The sequence below is a fragment of the Mycteria americana genome, chromosome 28 (assembly GCF_035582795.1).
Source record: "Mycteria americana isolate JAX WOST 10 ecotype Jacksonville Zoo and Gardens chromosome 28, USCA_MyAme_1.0, whole genome shotgun sequence".
Classification (NCBI taxonomy): Eukaryota; Metazoa; Chordata; class Aves; order Ciconiiformes; family Ciconiidae; genus Mycteria; species Mycteria americana.
The window spans coordinates 112,340-126,437 of NC_134392.1; the positions used below are offsets into that span (position 1 = coordinate 112,340).

At 49.6% G+C, this 14,098-nt stretch overlaps 1 protein-coding gene across 6 annotated transcripts in view; it reads right to left on the reverse strand.

The window, feature by feature from the left end:
- BRD4 (bromodomain containing 4) overlaps nt 1-14,098 on the reverse strand; it is an 84,513-nt gene that overhangs the window by 25,358 nt on the left and 45,057 nt on the right. For 5 of the 6 annotated variants that reach the window (XM_075525938.1, XM_075525934.1, XM_075525936.1 and 2 more), the window contains 5 exons: nt 10,482-10,765; nt 9,567-9,926; nt 7,481-7,609; nt 2,445-2,654; nt 1,558-1,757 (listed from right to left, as the gene is read on the reverse strand). In XM_075525938.1, coding sequence (XP_075382053.1) covers nt 1,558-1,757; nt 2,445-2,654; nt 7,481-7,609; nt 9,567-9,926; nt 10,482-10,765 — 1,183 coding nt within the window. The remainder of the gene's footprint in view (nt 1-1,557; nt 1,758-2,444; nt 2,655-7,480; nt 7,610-9,566; nt 9,927-10,481; nt 10,766-14,098) is intronic. The other variant, XM_075525939.1, reaches the window with a different exon arrangement.

A 14,098-nucleotide genomic window follows, 5' to 3' on the forward strand; every position in this document is an offset into this window, starting at 1 on the left:
GAGCTCAGCTCGCTGTTAGACAAGAAGGCTGGGCTCAAACCTGCTGTTAGACAAGAAAGCTGAGCTGAGCTCAACCTGCTCTTAGACACCCAAAGCTGAGCTCAAGCTGCTGTTAGACAAGAAAGCTGAGCTCAAGCTGCTGTTAAGACAAGGAGGCTGAGCTAAACACGCTGTTAGACAAGAAGGCTGGGCTCAAGCTGCTGTTAGACAAGAAAGCTGAGCTCAACAAGCTCTTAGACAAGAAGGCTGAGCTAAACACGCTGTTAGACAAGAAGGCTGGGCTCAAGCTGCTGTTAGACAAGAAAGCTGAGCTCAACAAGCTCTTGGACAAGAAGGCTGAGTTCAACCCGCTGTTAGACAAGAAGACTGGGCTCAAGCTGCTGTTAGACACCCAAAGCTGAGCTCAACATGCTCTTAGACACCCAAAGCTGAGCTCAACCCACTGTTAGACAAGAAGGCTGGGCTCAACCTGCTGTTAAGACACCCAAAGCTGAGCTCAACCTGCTGTCAGACCCCAAGGCTGAGCTACCCGTCCCAACGCTCGCTCTCCCAAAGAGACGAGCGGCTCCAGGAGATAACCCAGAAAAACAGGAGCAGCTCCGGAGCGGAATTCCTTAGATCTGCGCTTGGACGGACCAAGGCTCGACCGATGCTGCCCGTTTCTCACCAGGAAAGGCAAGAGGTCGGGCTGCTGCAGAGCCTGACACCCCGTACGGAGAAGTAAAACCCAGCATCCGTAAAAAAAAACCAGCTACGGGGACTCCTTGACATCACCGTCGGGGTTATCTACACTTCAAAACCGACGGAGGTCGATTTGGAAATATTTATCCCACCGTTTGCAGCAGATTCAGTGCTAACGCAGTTACTAAATGCAGTCTGGGTAGAAAACCAGCCCAGAATTAGTAAAGGATGAGGTTAATGGTGTCACAGATGGTCCATTTTCCTAAAATAATCCGCTGCCGTACCCTCCGGGGTTTATTCAAAGTCTGAACACACTAAACGCTGCGGTGAGGCCCGAGGACAGAGACAAGCTCCAAGATCTCGCTCGTTATTTCCCTCTTTCTTAATTTCACCTCATTACAGCTCAATGTGCCAAACAACTCCTTTTCGCCTCGGGTTAAATACCAAGCTCCCGCCTCCCCTTCGAGCCGGCAGCTGACAAGCGGCAGAGACTCGGCTCTCGGCACCTTACCTCTTAATTTAAAACCTACAGCTTCCAAAAAAAAGGGAGAGGGAGGAAAAATTACGAGGATTCAAGGGTTTGATATCCCACGGGGCGACTCCATGTGATTTTTTTTTTCTCCCCCCTCTCTCTCTCCCGTACTCGGCGTGTTCGCAGCAGCCACGCGGGAAAAGCATCAGCCCCAAAAACCGAAGCTGAACTCACGGTTGGGACCTGACCCTGAGCAACGCCTGGGAGGCCAGGGGCTTGCTGCGAGTCAGCCCTAGCACAGGCGTTACTCCTGCGCGTAATTAAGTTAATTAGCAAAAGGGGAATACAAAAATATAAGCGCCGTGCGGTAAAACATCAGGATTACGTGATGGAAGAGGGCTGACCTGGAGGTACTGCTGTTGCTGTTGCTTTTCTTGGCCTTCTTGGGCGGCGGCTCCTTGGCTTTGCTTTTCTTGGTGTCTTCCAGCTCTTCCTTCTTTTTGTGCTTCTCTTTCTTCTTCTCCTTCTTGTCTTTCTCTTTTTTCTTTGGTTTGTTCTGCTGGGGCTGGGACAGGGCTGCAAGCTGTTCATGCACTGCTTTAAGCTGAGAGGCAGACACACACAAGATCAAGATACTTTTGCCCAGCACCTCCTCCTCTTCCATATTAATTAACTTTTTTCTCTACTGCCTAACGCTTTCTTATTTTTTACTATTAATTCAGGCGGTTCTTCCAGCTTTTCATCACACCGTGATTTCTGCACATTAAAGCGTTGACCGCCGCGAGAGGAAGGAGACAACCTCTCCATGGGTATCCCTCCCCGCTCAGGCAGAAGCGGGCCGCTCGCTTCGTCGGCACTCGCGATGCTTTAATTACCAGCGCTAACGACGCCGTGAACGGGGAGGATGAGGGAGATAAGGCTACGGGGTTGGAGGACCGCTCGTTATCTCATGGCCTTCCCCCACCTTGGGTAAATCCTCGCTCCAGCCCAGGCGTCCTGCCCGCTCAGGAGCATCCTGCCCGCTCAGGAGCCACGACCCAAGCGCAGGCAGCAAATTCCTGCCGTTGGGGACCATCTCGTGTGTCCTACCAGGAACCGGAAGGACCGTCCCGAAAAGCACCAATTCCTTCGTGTTTCACTTTAAAACGACCGATTTTGGAGCACTTTGCAGCTGATGGGGCGCTACTGTACGATTAGAAAGTCTACGGCTTTGAGCAAAGTCTCCGAGGCCACCAAGTTCAAGAAGAAGGACGCGTTGGAGACCCCCACTCCATCACGACGGATGCGGTACCTGTTCCTGGAGCTCCGCTAACCGCTGAGCTCGCTCTTCCTCCGAGTCATCCGATGAGCTGTCGCTGTCGGAGGAGCTATCGCTGCTGCTGTCGCTGGACGAAGGGGGAGCCACCTTGGTGGGAGGTGGCACCACCACGGGAGAAGAAGCTGGAATCACAGGTTCTTCTGGTTCATCCGGCATCTTGGCGAAGCGCATCTCAAACACGTCCTGAAAAAGAAAGGGGAAAAATAACGCAAGGTTTGGCAGAGTAGGTTACTACAAGCCTGGCTGTGATCTCCAGGCTGTTCCCTACGGACTTGCGGTCTCTACCCGAGCAATCAACACACCGCGTGTCGAAGACAAGGTAATTTCCTGAAAGCTCCAAGTCCACTTGGAATTTTGACCGTCTCCAAGATGATTTTGGGGGAAAAATTTACCGACAAGAAGGACAAGACTCATTTAAAAGCCGCAACGTCCAGGTTCTTGAGATCTTCTACATCCTCTTCCGCAACGGATTCGCGGAGAGCTCAAGGCAGAGTTGCAGCCGCAGCTCCGCTGTTGCAATCCCTTCTCCTCTTCAGCCTGCCGGGATTTTCCCAACCCACGTCCCGTCAAAACCACCTCAATTCAACCCAAACACTCGTGCGAGGACGTTCCCCATTATCCTCAAGAGCGAGGGATGCAAAGCCGGTTTAATTCCAGTTATCCCAACGATGTGAAAGTCCTTTTTTCTCCTAAAGCCTGATATGAAAATCCATTTTCATTTAAACCTACGACAAGGTAGGAGACCTTGTCTTGGGTTTAAATAACCTAGACAAACCTAAATAAGTTGGGAGAGCCTGGTTGTGTTTAGAGCCTGGCTGTATTTAAAGCCTGGCTGTGTTTAAAGCCTGGCTGTGTTTAAAGCCTGGCTGTATTTAAAGCCCGGCTGTATTTAAAGCCCGGCTGTATTTCTCGGTGCCTGTTGACTTCATTTGAAGGAAGGGTTTGGAGCGTGTTTTCTTCGTTTCCCAGAAGAGGAACAAGCGTCACTTGCACCCAAAAGTGTCACCCTGCGAAGGGCGAAGCACTCGCAGACAAAAAACACCATTTTTTTTGGCGCCTCCTACAAGGCAAGCCCTGAAAATGGGCTCGATTCACCTGCTTTTGGGTGTTTAGAAGTCAGGAACTTATTTCTGAGCTTAGCAACTCGCCCCGGGCTCCTTTTGGAGCCCGTACGGACACGGGCAACTCCCAGAACATGACTCAAGCGATGGACAACCCGAAGGCGGCACAAGTGTCGGTGTCCACCTCCTCAATACCCAGTCATAAAAAAATAAAAGAGAATTTCTCCTCCTGCCCGAAGGTTTGATTTTCAGTCTACGGTTACTATTTATTTTTTCTATTTTCCAAGTCCCGGCTGCGTGGCTGCGACCACAAACCCACCAGACAAGCTCTGTGGTTTGTTCCTCAAACCCGACGGGCTGTAAATATTAACCGTGTGCACGTTCACGTTGCGATAAATCCTAAGTTGCATAAATCAGAAGATTTATACAACTTATCCACAATCCTTCCACGAGTCAAACACCCCGTGATATCAAACCGCGCTGATTTAACTCAGCGCTCGAGCGTGGGAGCGACGTTTTCTTTCCCGAAGGCTTCCAGCTCTTCCAGTTCAGGCTCATCCTGGTGATTTTAAGGACCTCTTGGGCTCTCCCCTCCCTCGACACAGATTATTTTTCCACCTTCCTTCTTCAATGTGAGCGGGCCGGACCACTTTTCTCCATCCTCAGCCTCCTCGTACCTTTATTCAGGGCTTGTTTTGCAGCAGCGACAGCTTTTCCGGGCGCCGGAGATGTTGCTTTGCTGCTTCCATCTGCTGGCAGAAATGCCATTGACTTCATTTACGCGCTCAGGCTCAAATTTCAGGGGAAGGAGCGGAAAACGCTGGAGGAAAAGGAGAGATTTCCGAGCTCCTCCAGCGACGGCATCGCTTGCGGGAACGTCGGAGGCAGGCACGTACATTTGTCACTGATTCACTCCACTTAATGGCTGTTTACAACCTAATTATTGTTTTCCGTGAACCAGAAATTCCAGTGCTCGATCACCACCGGCAGGCAATGCTACACCAGCGTATACACTCGATTTTTTAATTCTCTAGGGTCAAAAATAAACCCTTCCTAATTTTTTTTATACCTATCTAGTCTTTTAATTAACAGGAAGGCTAATTTGAAGTGCCTTTGTGTGAAATTAAAAAGCGATCCATCAATTCGGAGCGCCTGGGTTATAAGAAGCCCTCGGTGTCCGAAGGATCCCTAGGAATCCGCTCAGGAAAGGATGGAAGAGAAAAACCCCCGCGAGTAGATAACGAGCTAATTAACGCCTTTTTAAGCAGGGATTCTGTTTTGTACAGCACCGGTACCGCTGACCCGTCCTCGCTGGGACAAACAGAAACCATAAATCTCTGCCACGAGCTGGCGTTAACCCCGAAAATCCAAGAAATCATCTTCCGACGACCAAGCGGTAACAAAAAGCAGAAAAACGAGTTATTTCAGAGGTTGATGTTTCCAGGACGGGGGGAAAACGCAGCAGGCAGCGACCGGGGCCGACTATTAAGCAAGCCGTCACGTATATTGTTTTCGGGAAACTCAAGTCCAAACTTGAATCCTCAGCCTTGTTTCCAAACCTCAGCAGTGCTCCAGAAACCTCCCTTTTTGTAAAATTTTATTTCTGAAATCAGTTTTTCTGGGCACGGGAAAAGCAAACGGAGAGGTGAGGGCTTGGGCTCAGCCAGGTGGGGAGCGGGATCCAGTCGGTAATTTTGGTACCCACCTCCGTCGCATGGCCCCTACGGGGCTGCTCTGAAATTTAACGCCCGTTTTCTGGGGACTATTACATTCAAAACGCCGCTTTTTTTCCATCTTTACGGCAGAAATACAAGTTTCCCGAGTGGTTGATCTTTGCAGGGCCGTGTTCCCGAGCCTGTCCACGGGATTGATGAGGATGAAATCCCGATTTCATAGAGCCCTCGCTCCAGACGGCATCACCTGGCGATGCCGGTCGCGGAGGAATTTCCCCCATAAAATGGGGCGAAGAAAAGAAAAGTCACAAGTTTCCGTGCAACTCTTCAGCCTGCGATAAGAGCGACGGGAATTTCAGCTCCGATTCGTTCTGCTGCTGGCTGGAAAACGTTCCAAGACGTCGCTTAAAGGGGCTGCGAAGTTCTTCGTTAGACCAAAACAAGAACAAAAGAGCAGCCAGAGGGGGAGCATCGTGTTTTCCAGGCGTCTACTTACCATAAAATCCAGAAAAAACATGACTAAGATGCTGAATTCTACTAAATTCACCCTAAAAGCAAGCCGAAACACGCGTTTACTCAGCGTATACTCGTCTCAAAACGAAACCAGCCCAAACCTGAGCTGTAATTTTATCAAAGCATCACAAAAAACCCACGAGCGCCTGAAAACCGAGGACACATCTCGGAGGACGCGCGTGCTGGGTTCGTCACCGCTTTGTTTCCTCGGCCCTCGGTCGCAGCTTCACACCTGGATCGAAACAAAACAGCTGGCAGCTTTTCACGAGCCGACGTTTTCCGGAAAGTTCCTTCGACTTCAGCGGAGGGGGAAGCTGCGTCACGGGGACGTTTTTACGCGAGGTTTCCACTTAGCACGACCCAGCAAAGCTATTAATATCCAATTTCTCCTTTTTTTTGGTTGTTTATCGAGTCAAACATCCTGCAACCTAGTAGTTTTTCCCTCAGTTTAACAGATTTCCCCCCAATTTAACAGCTTCCCCCCCAATTTAACAGCTTCCCCCCCAATTTAACAGCTTCCTCCCCAATTTAATAGCTTTTCCTCCAACCTAAGAGGTTTTTCCCATCTCTCCGGTGCTTTCTGGTGTAACTCAGATCCCTTCTCAACCTGTTTTCTGAAGGTTACAGCGAACCACGCTGATTTTCTTCTCCTTTCACACGGCGAGAGCTCCGCCGCCGCGTCGTCCTGCTCCACGCCGCTGGAGTTGCACTTTTCTACGCTAATAAAACCTCTTCCCTTAGGGATTTGGTTCCCGCGTCCTCGCGTACGTCTCGCATCCCGCCGAGCCCATCCTGCGTCCCCTCCTCACCGCGGCCGAGGCGTCTTTCCGGCACCCGGCACGCAGCTCCACGCGGATTTTGGGGACTCCCCGGCAGCTCCCAGCCGCTTGGTTGGTATCAGATGTGACACGGTGAAGTTATTAAGGAGGGACCGAGCGACGTACGGCAGGAAAGCTTATTTCTTTAGAAAACACACAACTGCACCCACAATCCTCCCAAGGCAAAAAAAAAAGGAGAAATCGGCATTTAAGGGAACGCACCGCCTGAAATCACGGCTATGGGGAACGCCCGAGCGTTTTTAATGCGAGGCGTTGAAAGGTTTGGGTGAAAAAACCAAAGGGAGGAAGCTCTTCGTCCCCTTGCAGTGGTTCTCTGCGGCTGCCGCGAGCTCCTTTAGCACCGAAACGAGCTCGGTCTCTCCCAAATCCGGTCGGAGCCAAGTGATTTTCCCCGCTTCGGCCAAGCGCCCTTGCGTAGCAGCTCCGAATTCCCAAGAAACGAGGGAATCGAGATGATTTTGTGGAGCGGCGGAGCGCGTGCGTTAAGCCGAGCACTTCGCTTGAGACGCGGGGCTTCTTTATCAGCTAATTCGTTAATTAAACACAAAACTTCACCGGAAGAGGTAATTAAAAGAGCACAACCAAGTAGGTACTGTCACTTATTTTCTTTCGAGGTGTTTTTGGGAGAAAAGTGACATTTTGGAGCCGTGCTTTTCCTTCCTACTCCTTTATCGAAAAGGTAAGAAGACACGAAAAAGATGCTATTAAAATAAAGAGTTTAAAGAAGCAAATTGGGCTGAGTCCGCTCACTCCTTGCATCATTTCCGCAGCAAAAAGGATGATTTTTTTACCGTTACCTACCACGCTGGCATTTTTTTTATGTTATTTCAGGACTACGTGGCCCTTACGCTGGAGAAATAAGTCAAGCGAGACGCCGACGTTCATCGAAAACCGAAGCGGGCTGCGACAACGCGCGTCCTTACCTGCAGTTTCCGTGCCATGGCCACCACCTCGTGATCGGCGGGGTTGTACTTATAGCAATTGGAGAACATCAATCGTACGTCCGCCGCGAATTCCTGAGCATCTCGGTATTCCCGGTTCTCCAGTTTAGACTAGAAAGGAGGAGAGGAAAATAAAAACCAAACAAAAAACTCTCCGCTGTTAACGGTGCAAATAGAACAAATTGATTGATTGAGTAAATACAGCCCACGGATTTCACGCACCCATTTTCTCCCTACGCTGGAACGACTAATTTTGGTCAAAAGAACGACTGATTTTGGTCAAACGAAGGATTGCGGCTGGTTTATACAAAATTAGAGCCGACTACGGGCATCCTCAATGATGTTCAAAAGAGGACTACGTGCTCTCCAAGCCACCTTCTCGCCGTCTACGTGGCTGATAGCAGCTAGGCGGTTTGGAGGAAGAACCGAACGGGGATGCTGTGTTGAAGGCCAGGAGTACGAACCCTGGCTCCACCTGACCTCAACCAAGAAGGGCTAAACCTCCACGCGATCGTGCGTTAGCAGAAGAATATGGTGGGCTTTGCTCAGATCGTTCCCCTCCAAGGAGGATCTCAAGAGTTTTAACGGCGTAGTCTGGTTGGAGGGACAGAGGACACCGGGATGGTCCCTTCACCCAACGATGGAAGAAGAAGACTTTGTTGAGGCAGGGGACAGGATTCAACCATTTCACCTGCTTTCAACCATCCACCCTTCCTCCAGGGACCAAGTTGGCATCTCCAGAGCTTGGTCCTCCACCCTAGGAGGGCACAGACCTGCTCCTGTCCCTCCTCCCTCCAGCTGGGAGGCCTGATCCGGGTGGAGACAGCCTCGAGATGACCCCTCATCCCCCCGAACGCCGCATCCAGCTGTGGCGACGCCAGCTGAGCCAAGAGAAGCTTCACGCCTCCTTCTCCCTCCCTGGGAAAGCGGGGTTGAGTTGGACAACTGGAAGACGAAGAACGCTCCACAGCTGTCCCGGCAACATCTGCCAAGGGTGACCTCAGACAGGCAGCCCTGCCAGACAGTTGGGCAGCGAGATGTACAGGCAGCAACGGACGTGCAAGACCTAACGCTCATCGCCGGCCAGTCCGGAGGAGAAAGGAAAAAGCCAAAGCCAAGATTTTAACTTGGCATCTCCAAGGTTTGGCCCACCAAGACCCTCCAGGTCCGAAAGGCCGTGAGGAAGGAAGAGCCGCGATCCTCGTCGGCTTCAGCCCTGGTGTAACCTCGGCAAGGAGTGGGAATGGAAAGTTCAGTCCTCTGGTTTTAAAACGCAGGCCCCAACCGGGCGAAGCAGGAGTTAGAGCTAAGCTTAAACTGCACGCGCGCAAGTTCATCCCGTAGCTAAAAAGTTAAGACTTCCAAATCATGAATTAAGGTTTGGTAACTAAAGAGTTAAAGACTTCTAAATAAGGAATTAAGGTTTCCTAGCTAAAGTTAGACTTCTAAATAACGAATTAAGGTTTCCTAGGTAAAAAGTCAGCCTTCTAAATCAGGAATTAACATTTCAAGGGGAAACGTGGATGACTTTGCAGTCACTTTCTAAAATTAAACAACTCCAATAATGAATTAATGTTTCAAGGGGAAACGTGGATGAATTTGCAGTCGCTCGTTAAAATGAAGCAATCTTAAACTAGAGGGCACCACCTGTGCTTAACAGAAGACTGATTTAGAGAGACAACTTCAAAAAGACAGGCCTTTATTTTAAAAAGAATGGAAAATGGGGTTTTTTAAATCGAATCCCCTTAGTCCTGTGATTTATGCTCTCTGAGGCCATCTCCTGGGCTAAAAAAAAAAGGGTAGATTTTATACAGTAATGGAAATTTTCTATAAAAAAACCCGTGCGAGCGTTTCTCAAGAGCCCTTCTGGAAGGATGCCGGCTTGTTTGTTTTTCCCAAATGTCAGGGTAACAGCAAGAGGCAAATAAGAGAGACCGAATGTACCAGAAACCTACGGCCAAAATAAATCTGGCAGACAGCTGAAGACGCCTGGTGCGCACGCGTGGGGAGAAACCCATCTTTTTTCTGCTCAGACCCCGACCTCCCCCTCCTATAAACCTGAGCTTACTTTGATTGTGCTCAGATCCATGGGATGCTTAATGATATCGCAATAATCGTGCAGTCCCAGAGCTTCCACATCCACAGGTTTGTAGAAGGGCCAGGCGTAGGCAGCGTGTTTCTTGGCAAACATCTCTTTGATGATTCCGCTGCAGTATTTTAACTGCTCGGATATTTTGCTACTCTTTTCTACCACGTGTTGTTGAGAGTCTGGAACATCCTTCTTTGGAGGCTTTACCGGGCGGCTGCTTTCCCGGCGCGGACCCAACTTGGTGGACTTGGGTTCGGCGGGCAGCGATGACGATTCATGAATTGGGTCGATGGTCGTTGGTGTCGTGGTGTCTGCTTTCCTCTTCACCCCTTTTTTTGTCTATAACCGAGCAAATAAAGCAATATTACTTTCGGCATCATACTTTTGCCTTCAACCACGTCGTGTTTCTTGTAGCGTTGACTTGGATTCACCATCGCTAGTGACTCAAGCCTCACGGCAACGCTATGAGAAGGACATTGGAAGCCCTTCCAAAAATATTCAGATATTGTCGGTCTGTACTGAGCTCTACAGAAAAACGTATGGATCATCTTCGTCGTACCAGCAAAGGCCAAGGGCATGAGTCACTTCAGCAAGCCAAGACCTTCTTCCCGAGTCATATAAAGCTCAAGGAAGGAAGGTTTTAAGAGGATGAACGGGGTTTCCACGCAAACCTGGGTGGAGTTCATCACGTCTAACTTTAACTGGCGTCAGAGAGGGTCACCGTAGGCTCCTCGTGTTTCTCAAACCATGAATTTTTTGACCAAACGGCGGCCGTTCGCCTTAAAATGAGACCCCAGCAGCAAAGCAAAGGGCGACCACTAGGCCAACCGTGGCGTTTCTAGGCCGTCAAGATAGTTTAAGCTGTCACGTTAAGATAATTAAGGAATTACTCACCTTCACGGGCTGGGCGGGTGTTGGGATAACGGGAGGGTGAGGCTGGATGGGCTGGGGAGCCGGGGCCGGCGGCGCGGGGGCCTGGGGAGCAGGCAGAGGCGGCACAGGAGGTTGAGGAGGCACCATCGTCATTACTGGGGTCTGGACGATGAGGTCGGGGGTGACGGAAGGAAAGGAATGAGTCGTCTGCGCAGACTGGAGGTTTTGCTGCGGCGCCTGCGTCTGCGCCGGGGACGATGCTTGGGTTGCGTTCGGTACCGTGGATGATCCTGGTTTGGATGTCACTGCCAAGAGAAAAGAAAGAAAAGGTTGCTTCTCTCTTCCAACTTAATTGTTTGAACGGGAAAAACAATTAACTTTTCGTAATAACACCATTTAAAGAACATTACTCATTAGATAATTCCTATCTTGCAGTTCCCGTTCTTGAGCAACCAGTCAGGGACAAACGCTCGCCACGTTTTCCTTCATGAGGATTACTTTTATGGCTCGCTAGGTGAAATGGTGAAGAAGCTCAGGACCTAACTGTGCCAAAACCCCTCCAAAAAAAGACCAAGATCAGGCCAAAGGTGTCCTCCTTTCTTTCCCCTTCCCTTCACACAAGATTTCTTGCAGGCAGGGCAAGAAGATGAGTGCTTCTTTTCCTGCCTACCCTTTTTTCCTAGGCAACGGTTCTTGACTATCATCATTTTGGAGCCAAAACTGGGCAGCTCTTCCTTCAGGAGCAATGTTGTACTCTCGTTACCACGAAGAGTTTCTTAATTCTTGGTGATTTAAGTCACTTAAGGCAGCTGCTACTGTCCGGGGGAAATCTCTCCCGACGGCTGGAGAGCGAGGTCCTCGTTAGGCGATTTCAACCGTAGAGGTTGGGACACAAGGTTGGAAACATCAGCGCTGTCCTTGGACCTTCTAGCGGCCCTGGGGAAGTCACCTCCTTGCTGGGGCTGCTGCTCCTTTGCAGAGCAAAGCTCTGACCAAGCTTCCAAACTTTCCGCCATGGAAAAAAGAGGAATGCTGCAACGCTTGGATGATCTTGGGGCACACCACCAGCAGACCTTCAAGACGGAGGTATCAGCAAAGTGTGATCAACCCCCAAGTCCCCAGGTCTGGAGAAGGTTTGGGATCACCAGGTATTACAGGAGCACCTTCCGTCAGATATCAAACATTCCTCGTTAGCAAGAATTGGATTTAGACCTTCAGGAAGAAGAGAGCTCGGTATTTTTCAAAACACGGGGACTATCCTTTACGCAGAGAGAAATCCCACCGCTTGATCTGTACCTGGGCTCACCTCCCAGGCTGCACAGACTGGATTTTGGCTGCTATTCCACCGCTCTCTCAACAAGGAGACTCTCCCAAGCGTGACACGTTAGCTGTGTGTCCTGCCTTGCCGGCTATCGAACACCTCTTCCACAATTCTCCTCCCCAAAAAATCGTTAATTAGACAAGAAACGCAGCCAGATTTGCTCCCGGTTTGGATTTGCAGTTATCGCAATCCCACTAGAAAAACGTCGCCTATTAAGAGATGCTCAACTACGACCGCTAGCGAGCTTATTTCCGCTAAAAATGAAACCGCGACTTATTAAGAGAATAAAATCGGGAGTTTTCATCCCGTTCTCCTTGCAAAATGACAGCTCAGTGCTGATGTCTCTAAATCAGGTGGGGGCTCGTAGCCAGAGGGATCCCGTGGTCCCCGCTGGGATCCCGTAGAGAAGCTCTACATCGCTTAGGCAAAGCCAACACGCTTCATCTCCCACCTTACACAGGAGCTTGAGATTTCTGCTAGAAACCCGCGGGGTTTTCGCAGCAAAGCTTTCCGGCCAGCACCACACCTGGTTTTTCATAATTTAACCCCAAATCAACCGATTATACGCTGAATTTAGCGCACAATAGGATTTAACGGAAGGCGGAGCAGACTAGAGGAAAATGATCCGGCAGGTCCCTGAATAGATATTCTATATAGTAAATATAGTTATTCTATTATTCTATTCTATTATTCTACTATATTATTCTATATAGTAAATATAGTTATTCCATTCTATTATTCTATTCTATTATTCTACTATATTATTATATTATTCTATATAGTAAATCCCAACGTAGAAGTGCCGGGTGTGGGATGCCCCAGACCACGTATGGGCCATATAGGGTTTCTGGATGAACCTACGGCTCCCTTGGGAGAGCCGGTCAATACTAGAGGCGAAGGGAGCTGGAGGGTGATGAGCTCAGGTGGGGACCTACACATTATATACGCTATAGGGTCGCGGCAGAGAAAAGGAGACCCGTTTGTAAGCGCCTCTCTACGCCGCCGTAGGTAAAAAGTTCTTCTCCAGGGGCGATTTCATCGTTGCTCCTTCAAAGCGATGCTGAGAAAGGGGATGGCCAATAATTTTCTAACCAAGGAGAGCTTCTCCCTGCACACAGTAATGGAGTATCAGGGGTAACGCCTAAAAAAAAAGTAACAGTTAAAAAAAAAATAATAAAATCTCAGCTACAAGTAATCACGACTTGGTCACGCAGAGGAAAAAAAAGCATCAGTTGGGTTTGTTGGTGCTTTAAAACCTGGATTTCATGAAGCCGAAAGGACTCGACGACACAGAGAGAAGCAGAATTAGAGCCGTGCAAGAAAAACACGCGTGGACACACGCGCAGCCTTGTAACGGAGAGACGCGGATGGCGAAAAACCGCCAAGGGAAGGGAAACGAAAATAAAAGCCAAAATAATTCAAGTTGTTTCAGTCGGCTTTACGACCCTTTTTGCGTTCCTCGGTGTTTTAGATGACAAGACGTTGTGAAAATGTTCTGAAGTCCCTCCAGGCAGAAAGATGACGACTGTCAATCATAAATCAGGGCAGACTCAGGGGATTTAGTGAATATTGCTGCTTTGAATTTGCACTCGCTGTCCGGGTGATGGCACTACAGAAACGTTTCTCTTCCGACAGCTACCGAGGACGTTCAACTGCAACTCCAAAAGTCCGATTTCTTCTCTATTACCCAGACAACTGGTCCCCAAAGCCTTCGACTGTCAAAATCCCTGGCCATCTCCTGCCGATTTTCCAGTACACCTCGAAAAATAACCAGTTCGGATGCCAGCACGACCAGTCCGAGGCCGAGACAAGAAGAGACGCGAGGATTCACAGCACTCCAGAAGGGTCGCGGGACGCTCGCGCCAGCTCGCAGGCAGTAAATGCGGTCAAAGCATCTTTTTTTTTTGGTGACACAAGCTCGGTGACGCTCCTGCACGTGACATTTGCCTCGGTATCGCACGGCGTTTGGGTTAAAAGAATGAGACGGATACAAGGTGGAGATGAGAGATGTTTAAAATTAAGAAGGGGATCTTGAAAGTGGACGCGCGGCTGATGAGGTGCCGTCGAAATCAAATCACGGCCAGGATGTTCTCGGCCCTTTGATGAACGATCCGACGGCATCGGCAGCCAACGTTGAGCCTACGGAAGGGCTGATGTCCCCCAAAAATGGGCTAATGAAATCCTTGAGGTATGAACAGGGGAATCAGAAGGCTGTTTTACCTCTAGCAGCGGTCACATCTACGTCCGCTTATGGTGTGCGCAGTTATCGGTGTGAAAAACTGGAGAGGGTTCACAGACGGAGGATTAAAAGATTGGA